We start from the raw sequence: 24672 nt of genomic DNA on the forward strand, positions 1-24672 counted from the left end.
CAAGAAAGTCGTAATTGTAATTCGCAATTTTGAGTTGGTAAATTTTAACTGAATAAAATAAATATATGTAATACGGATTGTTTATTTAATTTGAACTTACCCTCATTTTTTTTCTTTTTATTTGCTATGGCTAGCGCAGTTACAAAAAAAAAAAAACATAAAGTTATAAAATATAGATCATATATTAGCGACCAACGTAAATATACATATACGAAGCTTCGGAGGTTCACATGAGTAGTGTGAGACAAAAATTACAGATTTGAAGACGTTTCATCCCGTTAATATCCGTGTATATGCGGAAAATAAGTCGATTTCTATTGCTACTAATTACTGAAATCATCTCTTTTGCATTCTCTTACTTTTCTATTCAACTTCACTAGTACTTAAAGAAACCTATTGAACTCTAACTAACATTCGTTTTTTGTAATTTCCATTCCTATTTACACATTCAGTAGTTTACCTAAAAACCACGCTCCTCTTGGGAGTTTCCCAATTATTTGATGCAAGGATTTGCACACGAGTTACTCGCAGTCGCAGAATAATAGAAAATTCGAAGAATTGCTCAAAATATCACAGACCAAAATTATAAAAACAAGCATTCAAATTTCATAAATAAACAACATTGCTACGTTCAATGTATATTTACCTAAAACCAATCTAGACGATATTTTAATACATTCACGTAATATCACTTTATACTTCTATAGTTAGGTATGTGAATGAGGTCTGAATGACATGTGTAATGTGTTAAAAATCTCTCCTCATCTCCAAAGCCAACTACCTCTACTTCCACCGTTTGGACAACTACCTTGGGACCTAAAAATAAAAAAGTTAATATCAATCAAGATCAAAATTGATTTTATGATAATATGAGAGAAGCTTTCCAGTGTTGCCAGTGTGGCAATTCGATTTTGTAAAAGAGACGAAAAATGTATATGGATGCAAACCTACCCGTATGTGAGTGGAAATTTAACATTTGGGTGAAAAGCATGTTTGCAGGATTTCAGCGTTTCCCAGGCAGTCATTGGTTTCCTGTTAACTCCACTGACGTTTTTGCACTTGCTCCTATTTTTCATCAGATCTGCATTATAAGTCTTAGCATTCTTAGCCGTGCATCTAGCCATATTTTGATCGCATTCACATAATTCCCTTCCAGCACCTATATATATATATTATACATACAATTAACACTGTAATTTCAGAGTGTAAAATTAGGTCCATATGAACTCTGCATTTGATACCGCGGTAGGCTTGCTGCGTACATTAATTCCACCGAAACTTAAATGTATTCTGGCTACGACATTTGCTTAGCAAAATCATTTTCTGGTACCCCCGAAGTATGTGAACCAAGATGGCGGACACCGGAACGTAGGATGTTTACCAGGTTAGGGTTAGGCCCTACTTTCAGATACAAATACTACGGGAGTCATTTGGCTAGTCCCAGAACTCGTAATAGAACTAAAATAAGGAAAACTAGAATAAAATTATGGCCTAACCCTAACCTGGTACACATACTACGTTCTGCCATCTTGGTTTACATACTTCGAGAGCGCCCATTTGCTTAAGCTACTGAAATCTTTATTTCAACCAAGCATGTCTGTATTTCATGTACCATAAATATATACCATCCCAATATTAAATCAGTTCGGACCATCTGTATCAGAAGATGATAACATTTAAAAACCTGTAAATAATCATAATATAATTCATGAAATATCTTACTTGGACCAGAGTCCGTACATTTTGTATATTTCTCCTTCTTACAACAGGAGACACTATAAGGGACAGTGTACGTATCGCAACCATATTTAAGATTGTATTTCTTCATCACGCGTTCGTAGCAGGAATCATGTCCTTTGCAACATCTGGTAAAGTAATAACAAAATATAATCAGGCGATGCAAACAGCAGTGACTTTAGGCCTACGTTGAAAACTTAATGCTTCATTGAAAATTATTGTTCTGGTGTAGGCCTACGCCCAAATACTCACAGGTCGGTGGCATCCAAATAGTTTCCGAAATAGTAGCCTGCACCGCAGTAACATGCATATCCATTGAATCTTCTGTAAGCCCACAATGCTTGTAGTAGGAGTGGTCCCGTTTTTCCCTATTAAAAATAAGATAGCGTACAATGAAAAATGATATAGTGAGTGTGAGGTTGGCCAAATGAGTCTTAAAAGTCTCTGTTTTCAAGCCAAATGAACACCTATGTGCAGAAGTATTACGTAACGACAATGGAGCGATGCTCAAATATATGGACATGAAGGCTAAGACGAAGTTGTGCGGGTATGCAGTCTGTCACAGTAGACTACCGTTACCGCAGTCTTCACGTCTTCGCCCGAATACTATAACGCGAACGCGGAACCGCCATAAAGTACGCAATTTTGATGACGTCATCGCACACGAAAATAGGAAACCTATAGAGCCCACAAAAAATTTTGAAATAAATAAAAGTAACAAGAAACAGCTTTCTAGCAAAATTTACAATCTTTAACCACTGAATATTCCAACGCAATTGGTCCCGGTAGTTATGAGAAAAGAAATTTTTTCACATCAAGAAGACAATAATGACTAACAACAATAATGCTCGATTTAATACGAAAGATTATACAAAAGTATATAACTCGATCTTATATATAGTGCGCATTATTGATATACATATAAAAATAAATTCGAAAAATCCATAGACTATTTTCAAGACATAAGCTAAACATTTGAATAACGTATGCAAATCAAGTTACTGTAATAACATACTCCATAACAGGCAAGCTGATACGCGAAATTCACAGTCGTCCATCTCCTCGCGTCTCCTGATTTAAATATTCCAGGAAGCGATTTCAAGAAACTGATGTCCAATAAGACATCATCCGTATTGAATCCGTGATCTTCACTTATTCTGCGAATTTCTGAGACGACGTCATCGTGCAAAACGTCAAAATCTGGATCTTTATTTTCTTCCTGAAACACGGTAACAATATATGTATTTGAATATATCAGTATATATGATTATATTATAGCTTTCAATGCAATGAACGAAATTCGTTTTCATCAACGTGGGTACGCACAGGGCCGACTTTAAATATTGAGCGGCCCTTCGCAAAACGGATCGCGACGCGCCTTATCTGATTTGAGACAATAGCTGAAAATCAAGGAAAGTTTAACTTAATTTCTCCTTTAATCAAAGCATATTAATAAGTTTTATTTTATTTTTTATTATGTTATTACGCGACCTTAATTCAGTTCAATATTGCTTTCTGAAATTTAATTTAAAAATAGACATAAAAAAAACTTGAAGCGGACCTAGTCTCTCGTTGGTGATTCACGAATATGAAACGGGCAATTTCTGAGGTAAATATTCCTTAGAAATTAGCTTCTGGTATAAGAGTGGAAACAACTGCGAACTGCTAACCATACGAATAGACGCTAATGCAAAAAAGACATTCACCACCAAACACGATTCGGTAAATTGTAAATTAAATAGACTTCGAAAATAAACTCCAATATGAAACATAATGGCTTGAAAGTGGTTTGCACTTACCATAATGAAACTCAAATCTCTCAGAAACTCTTCTACTTCACGTTCTTGATTAGCGTACACGAAGGAAACCATAGAGGATAGAATTAAGATCGTTTTACTAAACATTTTAGTTTATTATACTCTCAAAATATTTGATCTTGATAAATAATTTTAAACTAGTCAACTATATATAATATACCTTACTCTCATATACGATAGTAAAGAGATTTGTGTTCCAACTCAACTCCAAATTACTTTTACGGCTAACCGAAACCATCTACATACTGGTTTAGACTTTTATGCATGATACACGATCCTACGCAAAAAATAATAATGTTGTAACGAAAGCCATCAAGAATTACATTCATTTTAATTCCTCGTATTCGGCGGATTCTAAATAATATATAAATTAGTAACATGATTCCATATGTCATAATACAATGGACATATGCTGAATCCTATTTTGCCTTCAAATATCATGTTACGCAAACAGTTGTTCCAAGATAGTGCGCCATTTCCGCTCAGGTGAGAATATTGTACTCCGTTTCATCGTCTCAATTAAAAGCAGTAAATCCCATTATGCTGTTGAGTGAGATGCAAATTTTCACGTGAGTATGTGAAATGTATATACGGTAAAGTAGTAGACTAACTACGTCTGAATAAATTTACATAATGTGCCAAGGCACGTGCAAAATTAGAGCCATTGGGAAACATTGCAATCTTACCAATTTACTAAATCTTGATAAACACACGACTTTCGGTAATCAGTTATGAGGAGTCGGCAAACGGCGAAGGAATTGTTTGATTGGACTATTTTTTCTGTCCCCTAATTCAGGAATTTCATATTATCCCTTAATCATACTGCAAGCCACGCCTCTTGTCCGGTTACAAGTTAATATCGGGTATGGGAATAGTTTATTTATTTGTTTCAAATGCAACAAGCGGTTAGGTGGACCCCTACAATTACCTTGTAAAACCAGGAGGGCAGATTATTACCGCCAGCAAAGACACGATTCATCGTTTGACCATAAGAAGGAAAGCATGTCCTAGCAATTCTTTCTTACTCCATAAATATAATCCTAGTGTTCTAGCCTTATGTTAAATGGTAACCATGAGTCCGTTTATAAAAGAAAACTCATTTCCACGCAACGCAAGTTGAATATTTATTGATCTGAAGAATCAAGTATTTTCAAGAATATGAAAACAAAGAAAAACAAAGAATAGAACAAACAATTTACAAACTAATAGCATCACTCATTAGGGATGAACACAAGGTCTATACCAAACATTACAATGTAAAAATTAGCGCCATTAAGAATATAAACCCCAAATCAATTATTACTGTCTAAATACAACTAGTTTGGTCAATCAAATGCCATTGTAAGGATGTTTATTTTTGTAATATTTGGGAATAACAACTTATACAAGCGTTTTAACAAAAAATGAATACAAAGAAACTATGTTTAAATGTACAAAATTCCTGCGGAAATTCTTATTGTTCTTACAAAATATAGCTTATGCAAAAGTGAGCACAAGTTAAGAAACGCCCCAGGATGAGCTTGATAAAATTCATATAACAAACGCAGAGACTAAATTCTATTACAAGTACAGACAATTTTTCTCCATACATCGAATATATTTTCGCCCTTTAAGTACTAATAGTGAAGAGAAATATAAAAAACTATATAAGGGTCTTGTGATGACAATAAGATACTGATTAAAAAACTTGGGGAATTCTAACTCTTGTTGGTGTTTAAATATCAAAATTCATAAATTGAAATTTTAGAGTTATTGTCGAATTGATGATGATTAAAAATTAGTTGTCAAACGCTAAATTTTTTTTTTTTTAAATTTTGCCAAACTATAAATGAATGTTGTAGTCGAAGCATTGAAAAAATCATAACACCAAAATATATATCAAGAAATCACTGCGTTAAAATCTCATGACTTTCTTTTTTAACCCAATCTAATAAAATTACCTGCATTGTTTTTTTATGAAAAAACTGCATTTGGAGGTGAGAATGATATACCGAAGTTGAACCAAAACTGTATATTAATAATTATGTACATCATGTTTAGATGCACTAACCCGACGACAGAGATGCCGTTAGTCATTTGAATAATGAGTCCTATGGACCTCTTTAACCAGAATAAATATGAAAATCCAATCCTATCCTTTTCAACTTTTCATAACATTGCAAACGCTTCATTCAAATATACAGTGAGCTTCAATAATTGTTAATATACATAACTCCAGTTCATTTAGGCGTTACTTTCCCAGTTTATAACAAAGTTAGAAATTGAAATATAGATTACAATTTGAAATTAAATATCATTATCAATTATACAGGATGTTTTTAAAGTTCCATTACAGTTTCAATTTTGTCATAAAGTCAGTTCTCAATATATCTTAACCAGGTTAGTAATATTTTATTAGGTTCGATTAATTTACTTTATATAACACACTTGTAGGGGCCTACAAACTGTATATATATGGTGTACATAAATTTCCCTTGAAATTTGAAAAATCAGAAGTATTATGAACACCCTGTACTTTTCAAAGCTTTAAGTTTAAAGCAGGGGTGAGCAACCTGCAGCCCACTAGGAAAAATTGTGCGGCCCACAAAACGAATTTTTAATATGGTAAGTGTGAGTAATTGAGTTGTGTGTTATAGCAAGTGTAGCAAATACTAAATAATGTATGAATCATTTTAAAAGCTGCAGATATCGCATTAGATAACAACAAAGCTTTGAATGGGCTACTTTGAAAAGTTCGGTTCAAATGATATTCATATTTCATAGAATTTCAACTGCAACTAAATCTATGAAAAACACTATTTTTACTGTGGTAACCTTTTTTTCAACGTTCATTACTCTCATAAACAGATTTGAAAAAAGGTATAGAAAATGGCAAAAATTTTTTGGCAAATAAAAAAGCTCTGCAACATCTGATCTTGAATATACTCTAGATATCTATAGAAAATCTTGGTTATTACTTGAGATAAAATATGTACATCTTGATGCTATCTACATAAAAATATGCAAACATGAAAAAATTTTGAGATTTAACCATAAACAAATATACATCTTTGTGAAGTGTGAAGAATTTTGAAGGTGATTTAAAAAAGAATTCAATTGAGTCAATGTAATAAATGCTTTCATAAGTTATTAGAAAATCAAATTGTGAATTTCTAAATTATTGTTGCTGTTGAAAAATTGCTTTTCTCCGCAACTGAATCTTGATAAACACACTACTTTCGGTAAGCAGATATGAGGAAACGGCAAACAGTGCCCTGCACTATCAATTTCAAATTTTTAGTACTCAATTAAAGCCATTAGAAGGCTATTGATTCTCAATTCAATTTGCTCTTGGGCTATGTGACCATTATTTTAATTCTAATTTGAGAAATACTTCTATAGGACTTTTGTGTCCATATATTGTGTGAGTTACTTTCATTGCTTGTTTTTATTCAATGTGACAGCTGTGAACATTTGTCACCTTATGTGAACAAGGAAAAAAATAAATTGACGCTGTCTAAACAGAATACAATATTTAGATGCACAGGGTGGTCGATAGAAAAAGAGAAAATTGTCAAACAGCTGTTTATTTTTACGAAAATAAACTTTTTTAGAGGCATATGTTATATTACCACTCATAGCTGCTCAAAATGTCATCCGTACACTTCAGAACAATGTCTTAATCTAGAAGTCCAAGCTTGTGTAGCATTTTGAAAGTTAGGTAATTTGTGAAATATCGTTCCAATTCAACCTAAATCATCGGACTTTCAATTTTTCTGCTTTTTTAGCGACCACCATGTATTATGGCCGAAAACACAACATTTTTATGTTCAGTGTACAAAGAATTGTTTCACAATATATAAAACACGGATCATTTTTAGGCAATGCCCAGTTCTATCAAAACAAATTTACCATTTTCAACATTTACAGATCAATGACTTGAGAATGATATGAAACAAAACATGATTTTTAATAGTATTTTCTAACATCAAGGAAATATATTATATGTGGAGTGAATAAAACACAATGTTGAAAAAAATAATATAATTAAGAATAATAGATTTGACATACATAATTGGAATGAGAAATAGTAATTTAAAAACAAAATAATAAAAAGTGGAATTATTTCAAGTGAAGGAAAAGATGATACATGGTAGTAGACTAGTGATTAAGTGATTCGACTATACAGACTTATTTACGGATTTAAATATATTAAATTCTAACAACAGAATAATAAATGCGGTTCATATTTATTTATTGTACAAAATAGGTTTTCTGTCATAAATAGAGATTTCATGAATTCACTGTTAGGAATTTATAGACCCTACAGCCACAGGGTGACCCAACTAAACCCAAGTTATTTGGAACATATTATAGAGAGAACTTTTGTGTCCTAGCGTTCCAGATTATCGAAACTTTTGGGTATAGTCATAACCAAACAGAGGTTAAACTTTTATGTACAATCATACACAAATAGGGGTTCACACATTTTGTATAATTAGGATTTATGGATTCTGTTTTTAGACGCCCCGATCTCACATGCAAATTTTGAAAAGTGGCATCTAGGGTTGCACCAAGATTAAAATCATTGTTTTTTTTAAACTTGTTGTTCTTTTTAAGCACTATGAGTTGATGACATACTCATTTATTAATCACATTGAGTCTGGCGGGTATACCAACATACAAATACTATTTTTGTTTAGATAAGACATTGTTACTTTATGTCTTGCTCAAAAAGTTGCAAATCCACTTTGACGACGACCTCTCCCGATTCAACTTCATGGAGAAGTAATCGTTTGGTTAGAGGTCCTTTGCTTTCTGCAGTGTCTCGTTTGATATCCGACACTTTGATTTCAGTTCGTCCGAGAAAATCTAGATAAACATTAATAATTTTTTTTCATAAAACTTCATAACCATAAAAGTTTAGCATGACTATGTCTGCGATGAGTCTCAACTATGCTAGTATCAATGATATAAAATACGCTCTGATTGAGGCATGGTTGCTTTGCTGCCTCAATGTTACTTTTTTTCTATAGTGGTATTCGAAATAATTGCCTAAATAAGATGGTAATCTTCAATGAAAAAATCAGTGGGCATATTCAAAATGAAATGTCTACTGAACAACTGAAATCATACCATCAGGAGAGAACATGTCTTTCTGGAAAACAGAAATGCACAAAACATCTTCTTTGATATCCTTGACAAAAAACTGCATACTTGTCCCCCACTTTGGATTTTGTGTATCCTGGAATTTAATATATACTTTTGATCAAAATAAAATATTACCATCAAGGGGTAGTGAGAATATTCCTACACTGATTACTTGAATAATCAAAAATTCTATCGTGGAATTAATTTCAATTTAAGTATTTTAAACCGATGAAATATCTTGCAAAAATTTGGTTTAATGGAAAATAAAAAAATTAATCTCAAAATCGCAAATTTTAGGAAAAAAACGTATTTAGGTAAAAATAGTAACTAAAATTATCAAAAAATTAATCTCAGAATCGCGAATTTAAAGAAAAAATCATGATTAGGTAAAAATAGTAACTAAAATTACCAAAAAATTAATTTCATAATCGCGAATTTTAGAAAAAAATTGTGTTTAGGTAAAATATATTAACTAAAATTAACTGTAATCTGGAAAGGCCTAACTGTCAAAAATTGTTTAAAAAAAAATTGCATTAGAATACTTTTTTCTGTGGGCGTCTAGGCCCTCAGGTACAGAACAAAAAATGACCTTATTAATGTATCGGAACATTAAAACATAATCTAATTAAGTTCAGATGATAAACAACACAATACCTGAATAGTTTTAGTCAAATGACTTTGCACTCCCATTGTTACTTCACAATATGGATCATTTCTCCCATTGGTGTTTTTAACAAGGTTGCAACCTTCAACAATGTTAACCATAAGTCTTCCAATGCCGGCAGTCCTTTGTGATCGAGCTATCAAAACAGAAAATTAAAATACGATCTTCGAGCGTGTATTGCAAATTAAAAATATATTATCAGGGATGGTGAACCACTAGGCTGCCATGTCCCGATTAGTGTAAAAACCCACATTGTGTTTTTCGGTGATACCACCCCCACATGTCCCGATTAATGAAAAACCCACAATGTGTTTTCGGTGACCCCACCACCACATATCCCGACTGATAAAAAAAAACACTATGTTTTTACAATGAACCCACGCCCACATGTCACACATTAATGCAACAAAACATACTAACATTTTAAAGATGAAAATTGATAATAAAACGGCTTTAATTCAATCCAACAATAATTAAATGATTATAGTAGCCGGTAAGCAGCTATTGGCAATAACACTGTTACAAAAAAGGTTCGTTATCCCTGTAAAAGGCCATTATCTACACTACATGAACAATTACCATGATAAGCTTTCTCTCGTTTCTTTTTCTCAGTGTCGATATAAAGTTGTGAAGCATTTTTAATTTTGTTTGTCCAAGCGGTTCGTTCATTAACATTCTCAGCACGAAGAGCATAAACTCTATCGACATGGGACAAATGAAAAACCGCTAATTCTTCATCATTTGTACTGCTCCCTCCCGCTGGACTAGGATCGGTCGGAAGTCGAATGAGAACCTCATTTAAAAATATTGGCTGAAAAATAGAAAGTATTTTCAGAAATATTACCTTATACCAGTGTTTCTTAATATCAAGTTTTAATGTGGTTACATCTGTTGCTTTATGTGCCAGGTTTGTGCAAAATGATAGAAAAATGAATGCATCAGGGTTAAAAATTTAAATGCAGCACAGTCTTCTAATTTAACCTAATGTAGTCAAGTGGATTTTACCAAGTGTAGGCTCTTGCTTTCACTCAATTTAACATCAAATTTATAGGTCGCTAAATAAAGATAGCACCTACTACTACTTTGGTGGAGGATAACTTAGTATTATAAACAATACAAAAAAAAATAAGAGCATGATACAAAAACGATTTAAAATATACAAATATAAATAAAATGCAGGTACCAGGTCAATTATTGAAGAAAAAATCAATCAGCTACTTGAAAAAATGGTTTGATCATTTTTGGGATAATAGATTTTGCAAAGATATGGAAAAACATATCTCGACGCACCAATTGCTTAGGATTTTCATAAACCTTGTAATATTATAAACAAATAATCACCAGTAGGTAGTTTATATGACAGCATCACTAACACAACTCAATAAAATTTCTTATTTTAACAACATAATTCTAAAAAAATTTAAAATGTACCTGTTTATACAGACGAAATTGAAGATTATTTTTGGAACTGAATATAAAATCATTGACTGGCATATTGAGGGGTCTGGTGGCAGTTGTAAGAAGTAAAAAATCGTTGAATAGGAATCCGACTAAATCTTTGTTAGATTTATGTTTATACAACGTTCCACAGTGCAAAAATCGACGCTGTCCAAGGCAATTGGTTGCTGAGTTGAAGACAAGTTTCTGAAATGAGTTTTATGGTTAGAAAAAGACATAAATATAAATGTTTTAAATGCCTAACTATATCGCATTGGAGTTTTTGTGTCAATACGACACACACTAACATTGCATAGAATGGCATTTGGTAATCAATTTGAAAGAAAAGAATTTTGCTTGATAGATAATTTGTATAGCAGGCCAATTGTTGCTGAATGTTACCATTTCAAGCCTGCTATAATAATAGAGTATTCCTAATGCTTGACTAGATGAGACAAAACTATATCAGGTTTCAACAGATGGGAAAATGGGTTGAATGTCCAAAATTTAGCTATATGTCATCATTAATGAGCATCAACAAGCGTATACAAATGAAAATATTTGAAACCTCATTAATAAAAGCACCAACTGCCAGGACCCAAGAATCTTATTTTTTTCTCTGGTGGGAAAATTTTCATTGTTTTTTCTACCAGTAATAATCAAGAACTATCGAAGGACACCTTTTTGGTATAGCCTTACATTTGGCATAGAATCATTATTTCCAACAATTCAAAAACAAACAAAAAACCTAAAAATATTCGGCACAACCTATACCAACTCACATCATTCAATCCTTCCAGTTGAACATGGGTTTGAATCCATTCCAATCTGTCAGCATTTTCTTTTTCTCTAACTCCTTCGTTCACTTGTGAGCAGATTTCTTCTGCTCTTTCTAATGCAAGTTTCAAATGATTGTGATCAACATGACCTTCTGGAGTATGTTTTAGAATCTGAAAAGCAACATTTTCCTCATAAATATCACCGGAACTGTTATACGGCAGTAGCATATTGCCTCAACTGGCTCTCACCCAAAAAGATGTAGATAAATGCAACAAGATAAATATTCACGTCACACAAAGAAAGATTTAGTTTCACAGCTTGTCTCTCCTCTCATTTTTGTTGTGAAATGGGAATTTTTTTTTTTTTTGGGCTGATATAAACGCATAATAGAGGCCCATGGACAGTTAAAACTTAGGCCATATAATCGGCCACCTAAAATAAGCGCTCATAGGCGGACTGAAGACTGGGGACTTTCCGCGAAGAACCCTATCACAACAAGAACATAGAGGGTGACAATTAACAAGTAGCAAAAAGGGAAATAAAAAAACTTCAATTTTACGAAGGAATTTGGATAAGATGAAAAACTTGCAACTTTCAATTTTTATTAAACAAGACGGTTCATCTATGTTGTTGGAATTTAAACGTTTAGAATATTTTTAGATATTTTTCGCTCAACTCAAGCAATTGAAACTTTGCGATGACTTATTTTCATCTTACAAATTCAAAAATATCACACAAATCAATAAATGTTAACTCTGCACTAGAATATTGAATATTCAGGATGAGTTTACTTAAACCAGCTCAATACAAATTTTCATAAAAAAGGGCTGTAAAGTCACCACAATGATTCAAACAATAAATATACTTACTTTTTCTATTAGCAGTGGATATTTAGTGATTCTCTGCATTGGTTTGACTAAGTAACTACTGACAGGTAAACCTTTGAAGTCACTTCCACTCTCACAAGACTGTAAAGTAAAGTAAAATGATGAAATGGCACATAAACATCAGCATCAGGATAATTCCGAACAGGTTGGTGTATTTGACGAGAAAAATGACATACTAATTTCACAATGAATCTGATTTTGAAAGATACATTATAACCTGACTATTTTCAAAGGTTTTTCATTATCCAAAGTATTCCAAACCCAAAACATATATCGAATTCATTACTTCAGTTGAGCCGTATGCGCATAAGGTTTTAGCAAGAGCATTGCAGTCATTATTGATAGCTACTTTTATGGATCTGGATGTATAACTGTTTTGGGTTTTTCTGCATAACAAGTACTGGTAATGAATAGGAACCCCAATCTACACAGCAAATATGAGGTTTAAACTTTATCCGCAATATCGTAAATGAGAAATTACAGCTTTTGATTTGTAAAATCTACAGGGTTCCAAGAAAAACAATGAATTCCTCAATTACTTCTATTAAAATGAAGAATACTTGAAACTTCTGTGCTTGATGGGACCCAAAAGTTTCATTAATCTGGTAAGCTTTGCACAAAGGTTATGTTCTTTCAAGAATATGTTACGAATGACCTGGGTTCTGTTTTATTTTGGATCACCTGTATATCCATATTACTATATAGCGTCCACCAAGTGGAAGACAATTCGATTAATTGGCTTCTGAAAGGATTTTCTACTCGACGTACCACACCTACCTTGACAAACTTTTTAAATTCAGGATCGTTGTCTATTTTCTCTTGTAGGAGGCTTGAAGCATTCAATTGACAACTGCAAAATCTAACATACGGCTGTAAGTGAGGAAGTTGTTCACATAAGATATCACCGATGAGTGAAACGACAGCTCCAGGAGCGCCATCGCCACTGTTTTTCCTTCTAACACGAAACGCTCTGAAATTTATTTGGAGAGAATTAAAAATAATCATGCATCAAGTTTCTTTCGTCCTAATAATAGTTCGGAAAGTTTAAACCCACTAAGTAACAACTGCCACTGTTAATATTGCATATTTGTGATTAGAAGTAACACTACTGAAAATGGTGAAGTTATGATAAACTAAAACAAAAAATTGAACGTTTACTTGACAATTTTAGCACTGCACATTATTAATTCATTCCAATTGACAAACAAAGTGTTTAGTTCTTGTTCTGTCAGAAGTTTCTTTTCTTTTAATGGTGATTGAAATCCAGAGTTGGCCATTTCTAAATCCTAAAAAGTGATGATTGTAAATTTATGATTCGTAAATTATAGTCTATAATAAAGGGGTGAGTCGCATTATAGAGGTGGACAAGTGGTTCAAGAGTTGGACCACGGGTGGGGCAAGGTTTTTGGGCCAGGGGCCAAAAATTTTGCCCATCTGGACTGGCAGGCAATTTTACATTTTATAAACAATGTTTACAGTGTTTCAAAAGCAAAAGTGGAAAACAATAAGCCTCTGCCAAATTCCATCACAATCTTAACAAATTCTTCAAGCTATTTTTTAGCTAAAAATCAAAATTTGGTTTTAGTTAGTCGTGCCAGCATCAGGTGGGCCAGATTGAATTACCCAACGGGCCGGAGTTTGCCCATGTCAGAGTTAGACTTAACCATGACTCTATTGTAGACTCAAATACCATGCCCACCCCCTCACCCAGGGTGTAATAAAATGACGGGTAAATGCGAACCAGAAAGATTCCAGTCCTCCCAAACTATTGTAGCTCTTTACCTAAAAGTGGTTGCTTGTGCAGACCCTTGCTCAGAGTGGAAATCGGTCATACACCAAAAACTTGGTACATAATTGTAATTGGTATCAGGAAATATTTGAAAAAATTTAGAAATAGATAAATCCTTTGATAACCATTAGGATGATAGTAAGAAGCAAAGTACACAAATTCTGAACCATTTTTAGGTTTATTCAAAAATGGCACCCTTTACTAATAACTTTACAAGTTTACATTATCTTTATTTCAACTGACTTGACCGACTACACTGGTCTTTAAATTTTGAAGATTCAACAAAAACATAATATCAATGTTGTTGTTTTGGGGAGAAAAATCAGTTTGTATTTGGTGTATTTTTACTAAAATAGTTTAGTTACAATAGTTAGCATCATTGCAATCCATATTTATGCAAACAGTATAAAATATTCATACTGTTCAAAAGTAAAGAATCAAATTGTGTATGTCACTAACTAACCATTCATCGGAAAATGGAGGGACAACAGAAACCTGTTTTCATGCGTGGTGGGGAAGGAATAAAATAGGCAAGTAGAGAAATGTATCAAAAAAGATTGTGAAGCACTTCTAAGAAAATACAAGATACCACCTTCAAGTATGATTCTTCTGAAACAATAAGTTCATGAATGTGTTGTTGTCTCTTAATTTCCTCTGATGACATAGCACTTTGTTCTTGAGTCCCTTCATAGAAATTTCAAAAATTTTCAAAATTAGCAAAAAACAAAACAATAAATAAACATGGATATCAAATCAAATGTTATAAATATATGAAAGAATCTCACCTGAAGGATGAAAGAATAATTTTGAACAAACATGAGGGTAAATCTGAGATAATAGACTTAATGCTCATTTCTAGTATCAGGTAGCGGTTCCCAACTTTAAAGAATGAAATTTATAGCCGCGACAATGTGAATCTCTAGAAATGCCTTCATTCAAATATATACTATTGATTTCTCTTGCTGGCTTTGTGAGAAATAATTCAACTTCAGCTATGAACCCCACAAATTAGGGAACCCTTCCTTCAACGACAAACAGGGTGTTTATAAAGTGTTGTTACAATTAGATTTTCATATGAAGTCAGTTTTCCATATATTTTAACGGAGTTTTTTAATTTATTTTTATTCAGAATTCTAGTTTTTTACTTCATTTATTATACCTATCAATAACTTTCTTTGCAATTTAAGAAGCTTCGAAACTTTATGGAAGCATTGTATGTACGAAAGTAATAATTCATTTTGTTGATATTTCGAGCAGCTAACAAGTGTCGATCTGCTTGTGAAAAGCCGTTTTATGATGTAAATGATAAAAAATAGGCATCGCTACTTGCTAGTATTTTTTTATACAATGATTATCCAAAATTTCGTGATATCTTATTTTTCTCAAAATTTATATAGGATTGATTTTTATCTGGTTGTGGAAAATAATCTTGATTTGACATATTCAGCTCCAAACGAGGTCCCATACTATCAGCCACTGATATCTAACAGTAGTAAGGTAAGTACTGGAATCTTTACACTAACCGTAACATTTCTCTAAACAACAACAATATTCACCAATTGTATCATATGAAATTGATGACATAGCTGATATTTTACATATCGTTTTTATTCCACACAGAAATATTATATACTTTTAATAACATTGTGTGGTCGATAATATGATACAATATAAAACATATTTAGTTTATACACCACTGATAACACTAACAAAACAAATATTATGATAATATAGACGCAAAACACTCCGATGGTCTTGGCATGAGGCATATCAATACAACTCTAAATAATGAAAGCAAAAGATAGCAAGCTTTTTTACTATAATCTACAAGATAAGGTTTCTTGTTATTGTGTGTTATACAGCTTGAATTTGATAATCTGTTTGCAACTGGATACTAAACGGGGTTGCTCTATGCTCACTAAAAAGGAGCATTTCATGGCTTTTTTCATATAGCGAAAAAAACGAAAGGTTTTATAATGTCAACCTGGTCAGATAAGACTATGTATTTCTAAATATGAAATCATCATAGCATATTGTATCAGAACTTTCACTACCAAGAAATTGAAATTTTGTTGGACGTGTTTATGGCAACCAATAGCAAATTCAGGTAGATTCTACATCACAAAGTCCAGGAATTCTACCAAAGAGCAAACTATTTCTAATTTTTCAAAATCTGAGAGCAGTTATCAATGCGCATTAATTCACAACAGAAAATAGAATTGATAGGAGCAGAAAATAAACTAGAAGTCACCAGCTAGATGGTTGTCACTTTGACAGATATTAACAGCTTTCAGTTTCTCAACCGAAATCTGCAAATTGGACCGGTTAGGAGAATAGCATTGCTGCTTTATGTTGAGTAAAGGATTGGTGTAATTCACATCAAAACTAATGTTGATAACTTAATAATGTAAGTATTATCTACTTACATTGCATTCTCATCTTTACTGAGTATGGAATTATTGTATGTATTTAAATCAAAATGTGTAGTTATAAAACAAATATTGTTATTCCATTCTATTCAGATGTAGAAGTGGTATCTTTTGCTGAATAATTGCTAAATTATTTCCATCATAGAAGAAACATATAGCAAGAAAAGACTATCGAAAACAAAAAATTGCATGATGAAACCGGGAACAAATTTGGAAAGACTACGTTAAAATACCTGTACATAAGATTTAAGGCTGATAAAAAATAAAGAAAGATAAGTCACAATGTGAATGCCATTTTCAAGGAATTTCATGTAAATTGACAGATTTTTTTGGTAAAAAAGAATCGATAAAAAGCTACCACTTCTGCACCTGAACATGTTACTAATTATGATAAAGGAATATTATGTCATGCAACCAGGAAGATTTTTGCAATGAATAAATACTAGCAAAAGCGAATAGATGATGTAACAGCCAAATTTTGTGTACATGAAAACCGAAAAATTAAATTTGCGTTCACAAAAAAACAACAGGTAAAGTCAGGCATGCAAAATAATATATCGAAACAATTTGAATAATCCTTTTATCAAAAATGTTTTATTTCTGTGTAACATTGAAACAACACTGAAAGGGAGCCAGAAATGAAAAAATTCTTTTGAAAAAAAAAGAACTGGGAACAGGGAAAAACCAGATCCAGCCAGTTCGAAAAATCATAGATATACATTCTTATTATTGTTAAAATTGTGTAATGCCATGAAACACAGAGAAAATTTTCATTTATTTCAAGATTTATTGATATCAAAATACCCGCAATAAAAATTGAGTGCAAAGAATCGGTATGAAACCTACGTATCAATGCAACACCTCAAAAACAAAACAAAAAGAAATATAATCCGCAATGTAAAACATCACATGCCCTGGTGCAGAAGTGACCACTTAATATCAGATAAATTTTAAATTCAAATTAAAAGGTTGCGTGACTAAAATCACACTGTCCTGATCCAAGAAATGCCATATATGATGATCATCATGGCACTTGAAAATGGCATCCAATCATTCCAACTTTAATTCGTAATCTTGTGAGAATATCCTGCAAAGAAGAGCAATTATGTCTACGGCATGCTGAGGATAGTGGAAGATTGCAAAAATAAAATAAGCTTAATCGAAATTGACTTTTTTCCGTCCTATCAAGGAAAACCTAAATTATAATCGAAAGTTTGAAAGGGGGTAAAAAGCGATGCCAGACAGATTTGCATAGCAAATATCATGCACTATATGCACTACTATGCACTAATATATTGATAAAAAAGTGGATTGAGCGGGCTCATATCAAATTATGCATAAAGTTGTCTCCTAGAAAACTACTTCTAATTTTTATTGATAAGATAGAAATGTGTAAAAAATTCCTAAAAGAATCAAGAAGTAGAAATAATTCAACTAAAACATATCATTTTCCAAAAATACTCGATGCAAAAAATAGCTAAAAAAAGGACAGATTTTTGGATTTAGGCTATATGGTGCTAAATACCTGCATTTAAATTTTAAACCCCATTTTTAACTTTGATAGCATGGAACTTACAAGAGTTCCAAAACAAGATTCAATCAGTTGAGACACAGTAAATGAATCTTGCATACTAACGATCACTTCATGTTAACATATAACAATGTCATCAATCATCACTTACCTGATTGTTATCAGATCCCACATTAATAAGTCTAGAATCTAGAGGTTTTTTTTTTTTAATTTATAAAATCTACATTTTTTCAAACTCTGCCATGTTGAAATAGTAAAATTTTTCAGATTTTGGTAAAACTAATATTAATGTGAGAATAAAAATATTTCATCTTAGATGCATTTGAAACCACCTACCACATTACCATTTAGCAAGAGAGAATCAATGAAATGAAACATTCAAGAAACTAAAAATTGAGAGAATTTGCACAAAGAAGGACATGTGCGCTCACTCCGATGTAAAGGAGACTCATCTCTGAGCATAGTCACGAGTGAACACTCAGATTTCAAGTGTACCGATAAAAAGAAGGTAAAAATTAGGTTTGGAGATCAGCGAATTTTTGGCCAGAAAGAGTTTAACTTAGGACTCTAATTGAATAAGACTGCTTGCTTCGATTAGGAACTGCATTAAACCAAAAGTATTCAAATCTTGAAGAATCAATTCCACCATTAGGCCAGACTTTGTCCTATCATGATAAGTACTAAAATTAAAACCCCTATTAGAAACCAAATTAGATAATATCAGAGGTGAGTTTAGAGGGGGCCAAAGGGGCAGCATGATGTAGGGGTGAGTCCGTTTCTTAGTTTGATGATTTAAATAATAATGTTACAAATATTTTACTCTTACTTGACCTTTAATTTATTTCTTCTCATGTATAACAACATTTATAATTTGTTCATCACCCAAATTATTTTTGAAATTCGGCATAAGGGGCAGTATTATCAGAAACTGGCCACGGACAGTAGAAAAGTTTGACACGCCACTGGATAATATCAATTACCTATTCAAACCAGCCCAGTCAACTTTTGGGCATCCTTTGTCTTTTGGCCAATGGGTTAAAACCTAATAATTAACTCTATTAAACACATACTGTAATATTTCTGAATACCGAATATGCACCACGACAATTGCATAAATCAAGGTAAATCAAGAGAGGGAAAAAAAATGCAAAAAAATTTGACTGAAATGCTTATTAATGCTTAAATTTCCTATAATTACAATGTCGGAAGTTAGGTGAAATTTATTTTTTTGCATCTTGAAATTGCATCAGACATTGAATGGTACGTTTGAAACTAGATCATTCCCAAAATCACGAATGGACAATACTAAATATATCCAATTTCACATGTATTCAAAAATTTCATTCATCTTAGACATCCCTATTCGGATTACAAAGATTTTAGGTAATTTACTCACAACGAGCTGATCCTGATGAATCATTCGGTCCCAACTCTCGAACGTAATTTCTTGGAAAAAGTCCGTCAGTGGTTGAATTATTTTTTAAGAAACCTTTCCACCAATCAGCATCGCTACGGTCAGTTACGCTGATGAGAGCACCTCGTGCGAACGTAATTTCATCGTCATTTTGTGCTGTGTAATCATACATCGCCATGACTTGGCACAAAATTTCAGGCTTTTTAACAGAAGGCTGTGGCGTAGGAGCCTAAATGAAAAAAAATTAAATTACAGTTGAGTCTAACACTTTGACCGCTTTGGCTTTGATTCTGCTGAGGTTTTATTGAACAATCAATTAAAAACTACAAAATAAATATTCAAATTAGTTAATTTGCACGAAATTCTAATATACGATATTCACAAATGCTAATTAATGAAGAGTACAGGTATAAGAATCGAAACTAATCTTCTTTTGCTGATAAAATTTTCTACGATTTAAGCGAAATCCTGATTTATATCAAACTTCACAAATCTCCCTCTTCAAAAACCATAGTAGATTGAAAGATTATTCAGATAGTCAACAAGAATTCCAAACATACTCATACCTTAGTTTTAGTTTGTCCTGAAGTTCGAACCTTGACATAATTAGCTGGAAACCATCCTACTTGTTTCTTTTTGCCCCGAGCCTAAAAAGATCAGATTTCATCATATAAAAATACATCAATTTATAGAACAAGCTCAATAAAAGCCTCAACATTATTGGAATCATGGAGGAATCCAGTGGAGTAATATTCTCCCAAGGCACCGTTCGAATTAATTATTTGATTTCAAAATACTTTTAATTGGGTTTTTGAATATTTATTATATATTTATTTTATGGTATGGTTAATATATGGTTAATATGGTATGGTTAATGGTATATAAATTTATCAATTCTACAAAACGAAGAAAATTAATTCAACACCTGAATTTCTGTTTGTGAATGAATGTACCCAAAAGTTTTAGTAATCTAAGAGGCTTTGCATAAAAGTCATGTTCCATCTAATATGTTAAAAATGACCAGAGTTCTACTTTTTTCTTGAGGTTACCATGTAGTATTCAAGTAGTTAATCTACCAGGTGCATCGACTTTGATAGGGAATGAACCCATATCCAAAATGTGGTTACATAGAACCAGGGATGGCCAATTCGAATAAAGTATTCGAATGTATTCGAATATCTCGTCATTCGAATATTGGAATTAGCGTTCATAAGAATATCGGATATTTGTGTGACGTCACACATTTTCGACGCTGCCTTCGTTTCCGACGTTTCCGTTGGATGAAAACATTCTCGATAGAAACTTGCGCGCGATTGCTTTATCAGCGGACGAGTTATTTAGGCCGTAAATGCCTTTACGTTTGTGTTATTTTCTCTAAAACGCAAATTTTCCACAAATTTGATCCACGATAACGATGACACTTATTTTATTTTTGTACTCGCCTGGAATTGTGAATCCGGTGAATACGTTCATCGGCGGCGAGTTTCTAAAGAAAACGCAAACTTTTTGATTGAAAAGCGGCAATTTAAAATACTGAATATAAAACCGAAAACAAAATATGTTTTATTGAAGCCCGCGACAGTGTAAAAAACGCTTTTCTAGGCAGTGAAAATCGCAAAATTCCCGCATTATGTTTGGTCCGCGTTTAGAAAGGTCACTAATTGAGGGCGGGATTTGCCTGATTATCCATTACTTTAATTAAATTGCTGTCGAACATTTAGGTGTTAACATGATACAAGGTTTGAAACGCGACTTTTCCCCGGGTTGTGAGAATGTATATAATATAATTAATCTAAAGTATATTCAATCAATTTTTATTGTGCTGAAATAAATTTTACTCTGAGATTTTACTGCAGATTTATGTATTTTTCGAACGGTCCTATCTTAAAAATAATCGGGAGTGGCGGCATTTCTATTAAGCGGAGTCAGTGTTACACATCTCAAATTTGCCGAATTCGCAAAATACGGATCAAAACAATATAAATAATCGGGCAGTTTACCACACATTTTTATTTTCATGTCCGCGGATCGCGATGGTATATTAGAGTGGTGAGGATTTTATTTTGTCGAAGCAACCGCAGGTTAAATTGAAAATAATTAAATTAATAAAGCAAGACATTTTAAATATGCCCGTATCGGTCACGAATTAATCACTTTGCACAACAGCAAAATATATATTCGTTGTTATATTATTCGTTGTAAAAGTCGGCTCTTTTAACAGGCGGAGTAATCGCGGCGATGAATATGTATTTTTAATTTACTGTTTAACTTTATATGTTTATTCATTGTATGAAATGAAGTTGTACTATACAGGATTTCATATCAGTTATTGAGATTTTTCTAACGACCATAACGAGTTAAAATTAAATACATCAGGCAGATTATCCCACACTTTTAGGCCACAGATCGCCGTGGACCTAATAGTAATGTTTTTATTTTGACGTAAAAGGAAGCAACCGCGAGTTACGTTGGACTCATGAACTTAATATATACAGATATTTTAGAATCTCGCAGTTGTCATGGATTGAATATTTTACGTGATAGGATAATTTACCCTGAAAAGACGGAACGAGCGCGGAATCGAGGTGGCTGTTACAGACGGCAATGTGAATTTCCGATTTTGAAAATCCTTGCTGCGCGCATCTATCCTCTAACTTATTGTTAAATTCAGACATAAGGATATGCTACACATAATAACAATATGGTTCACATAAATTAATATACAAATATACTGGTAGGTAGTAGAATACTCAAGGCTTAAATATTAGAATTTGCAAAGGCATAATGGATATTCGATTGTTGTTTCTTGCTTCAGTTGCCTGTATTGCCAATGCATTTTATTACTCTCAGAAAATATACACAATTATCTAACTACAAGTATTATTTTTGTCAATAGACTTGACTATTATCGTAATATCATGGTACCAATGATAGAAAGCGTCAGACAACTCTTGGCTATCTTTTCATATGGTCATTTGTACTAAGTGTACAATTTTAATAAACTGACTGTGTCACAAGTTGCTATTGTTTTTATTGATAGCTATAAACTATCAATTACTTTGTGTACATATACTGTTGGTTTGTGGTTTATTCTGATATTTCTATTGAAGCTTATTCCCTACTTTACTGGGTTTTAATAAACTAATACAAAAATGTGCTATTCTTGAATTTAGAATGTATTCAGAATTCCAGATTCGAAAACATTATTTTAGAATGTATTCGGAATAGTTCAGTATTCGGAAATGGCCATCCCTGCATAGAACCACTATGTCTTCAATTGAATATAAATCCAATATCAGTAGTCTTTACACCTTATTGATGGCCCAGGAAAAGACTATGTCCTATACATTCTTATTTGCAACCATTACTTGACAATTTTGATTCAAAAAGAGGCAGTTTCCAAAAAAAAAATGTACTTCGCAGATGTGACAGGATAGGGTTTTTATATGTATACCAGGAGACATAAAGTCACTAAGACGGCTTGATCATATGGCGTACCATATACTCTTGTCTGGTTACTCATCCATTTCGGGTATGGGATAGTTAACCAGTTATTTATTTCAAATGCATGGACTTCATGATGAAAAAGCAGTAACCAGCCAGTGGCTAATAGAACCACCTACGATGGTGAAGAGTCCAGCGATCGCCTCGCACATAATTCTTCCCCACATGATTCGAACCTGCGAATCCCCACATAGCTCGAACATTACCACTAATATAAGAAATAAAGTAAAATCTACCTGCAGTTCGCCTTCCCACCATCCAGAATCATTCTTCTTCTTTATTAAAACGAGTTGATTCATTTTCAAGGATAATTGATTGGCAGCCGAAGCAGTGTATGGTGCAATAACAATAGCTATCTCTTTCCCCGTGCTCGTAGATGGCGTAGTTGTTGCGGTCGGTGTAGAGGACTTTTGTGTAGGTTTGGTCTGAAAGATCAATTGAACAAAATTTGATTTCTCATTATTTCATATTATTTTTCTGTCATAAATTTTTCCGTTTATAAGAATAGCATATTAGTGAGCTTTTGTTAGGTCATAATTACCTTACAAGCGCAAGTATATCTTGTTTTGTCTAAAGAAGTTCGAGTACCATTTATAAAAAGATTACTAATATATATTCAATATTATGAAAAGAAATTATTTATCCTATCCTTGTAGCTTACGGAAATAAGTATACAAGAATGAACAACCTGCAACTCAATACACAATATTCGAGTATTCTCTGTATTGCCAGAGAGTCACATTCTAAATTCTGAGCCATTAAATAAATCAACCCCGATTTAAAATTGACAAAACTTCTGAATCCCGCTCTAAAAAGTGCTGTGCACAAACAGCTACGTTATTATAAGATTAGAAGCAGAATTTTACCCATGCCATCATACAGTGGCATAGCAAGGGTTTTTGGGGGGTTTCGAATTCTACTTTGACCCCAATATAAATGAAAATGTGCCAGACTTTGACTCTTCAGTGTTGCTCAGACATTACAGTAAATAACCCTGATGTCTACACTAACCTCTTTCTCTTTCAGTGTGACATAATTGGCCGGAAAAATTCCAGATCGAGTACCAATTGTTCCCGTCCACCAATCACCATCCATCTGCGTAACATGGATCACATCACCAACTTCAAAATTTAAATCGCCGTCTTCCGCACTTGAAAATGTATAGCTTGCAACATAATCTGAAAATGAAAAAGAGTAAGTGTCAAATTTCAGTGGACGTAACAGCCACAATATTGGATCACAAAATCCTAAAAATGCCAAAAAAAAGTCAACCATATCAAGAAAAGATCAGAAAAATGTAAACAAAGAGAGAGGGAGCCCCGTTGAGTTCTTGAACCCCACAAAAGACCCCAAAAAGCCCATAAAAAATTCAACTATATAAAGAAACGATCAGAAAAGTGTACACACCTAGAAAGTGAGCCCCGTTGAGTTTTTGTGCCCCGCAAAAGACCCCAAAAAGCCCATAAAAAATTCAACTATATAAAGAAACGATCAGAAAAGTGTACACACCGAGAAAGTGAGCCCCGTTGAGTTTTTGTGCCCCGCAAAAGACC

The 24672-nt window shown here is 32.9% G+C and overlaps 2 protein-coding genes across 4 annotated transcripts in view; both read right to left on the reverse strand.

The window, feature by feature from the left end:
- Positions 1–180: 180 nt before the first annotated feature.
- On the reverse strand, positions 181–3762 carry LOC120337332 (uncharacterized). Its single transcript, XM_039405099.2, has 6 exons — positions 3537–3762; positions 2753–2956; positions 1990–2105; positions 1723–1865; positions 952–1159; positions 181–816 (listed from the first exon to the last, which is right to left on the reverse strand). The coding sequence occupies exons 1-6, from the start codon at positions 3639–3641 to the stop codon at positions 762–764; spliced, it is 831 nt and encodes a 276-aa protein (XP_039261033.2). The 5' UTR covers positions 3642–3762; the 3' UTR covers positions 181–761.
- Positions 3763–5962: 2200 nt separating this feature from the next.
- The window catches only part of LOC120337288 (intersectin-1-like), a 40424-nt gene continuing 21714 nt past the window's right edge, over positions 5963–24672 (reverse strand). For all 3 annotated transcript variants that reach the window (XM_078117269.1, XM_078117270.1, XM_078117271.1), the window contains 14 exons: positions 24131–24297; positions 23356–23544; positions 20182–20262; positions 19598–19844; positions 14834–14925; positions 13611–13738; positions 13230–13422; positions 12435–12533; positions 11568–11735; positions 10780–10992; positions 9928–10159; positions 9339–9484; positions 8670–8778; positions 5963–8405 (listed from right to left, as the gene is read on the reverse strand). In XM_078117269.1, coding sequence (XP_077973395.1) covers positions 8248–8405; positions 8670–8778; positions 9339–9484; positions 9928–10159; positions 10780–10992; positions 11568–11735; positions 12435–12533; positions 13230–13422; positions 13611–13738; positions 14834–14925; positions 19598–19844; positions 20182–20262; positions 23356–23544; positions 24131–24297 — 2222 coding nt within the window. In that variant the 3' untranslated portion in view covers positions 5963–8247. The remainder of the gene's footprint in view (positions 8406–8669; positions 8779–9338; positions 9485–9927; positions 10160–10779; positions 10993–11567; positions 11736–12434; positions 12534–13229; positions 13423–13610; positions 13739–14833; positions 14926–19597; positions 19845–20181; positions 20263–23355; positions 23545–24130; positions 24298–24672) is intronic.

Source organism: Styela clava, chromosome 10 (assembly GCF_964204865.1).
Source record: "Styela clava chromosome 10, kaStyClav1.hap1.2, whole genome shotgun sequence".
Taxonomy (NCBI): Eukaryota; Metazoa; Chordata; class Ascidiacea; order Stolidobranchia; family Styelidae; genus Styela; species Styela clava.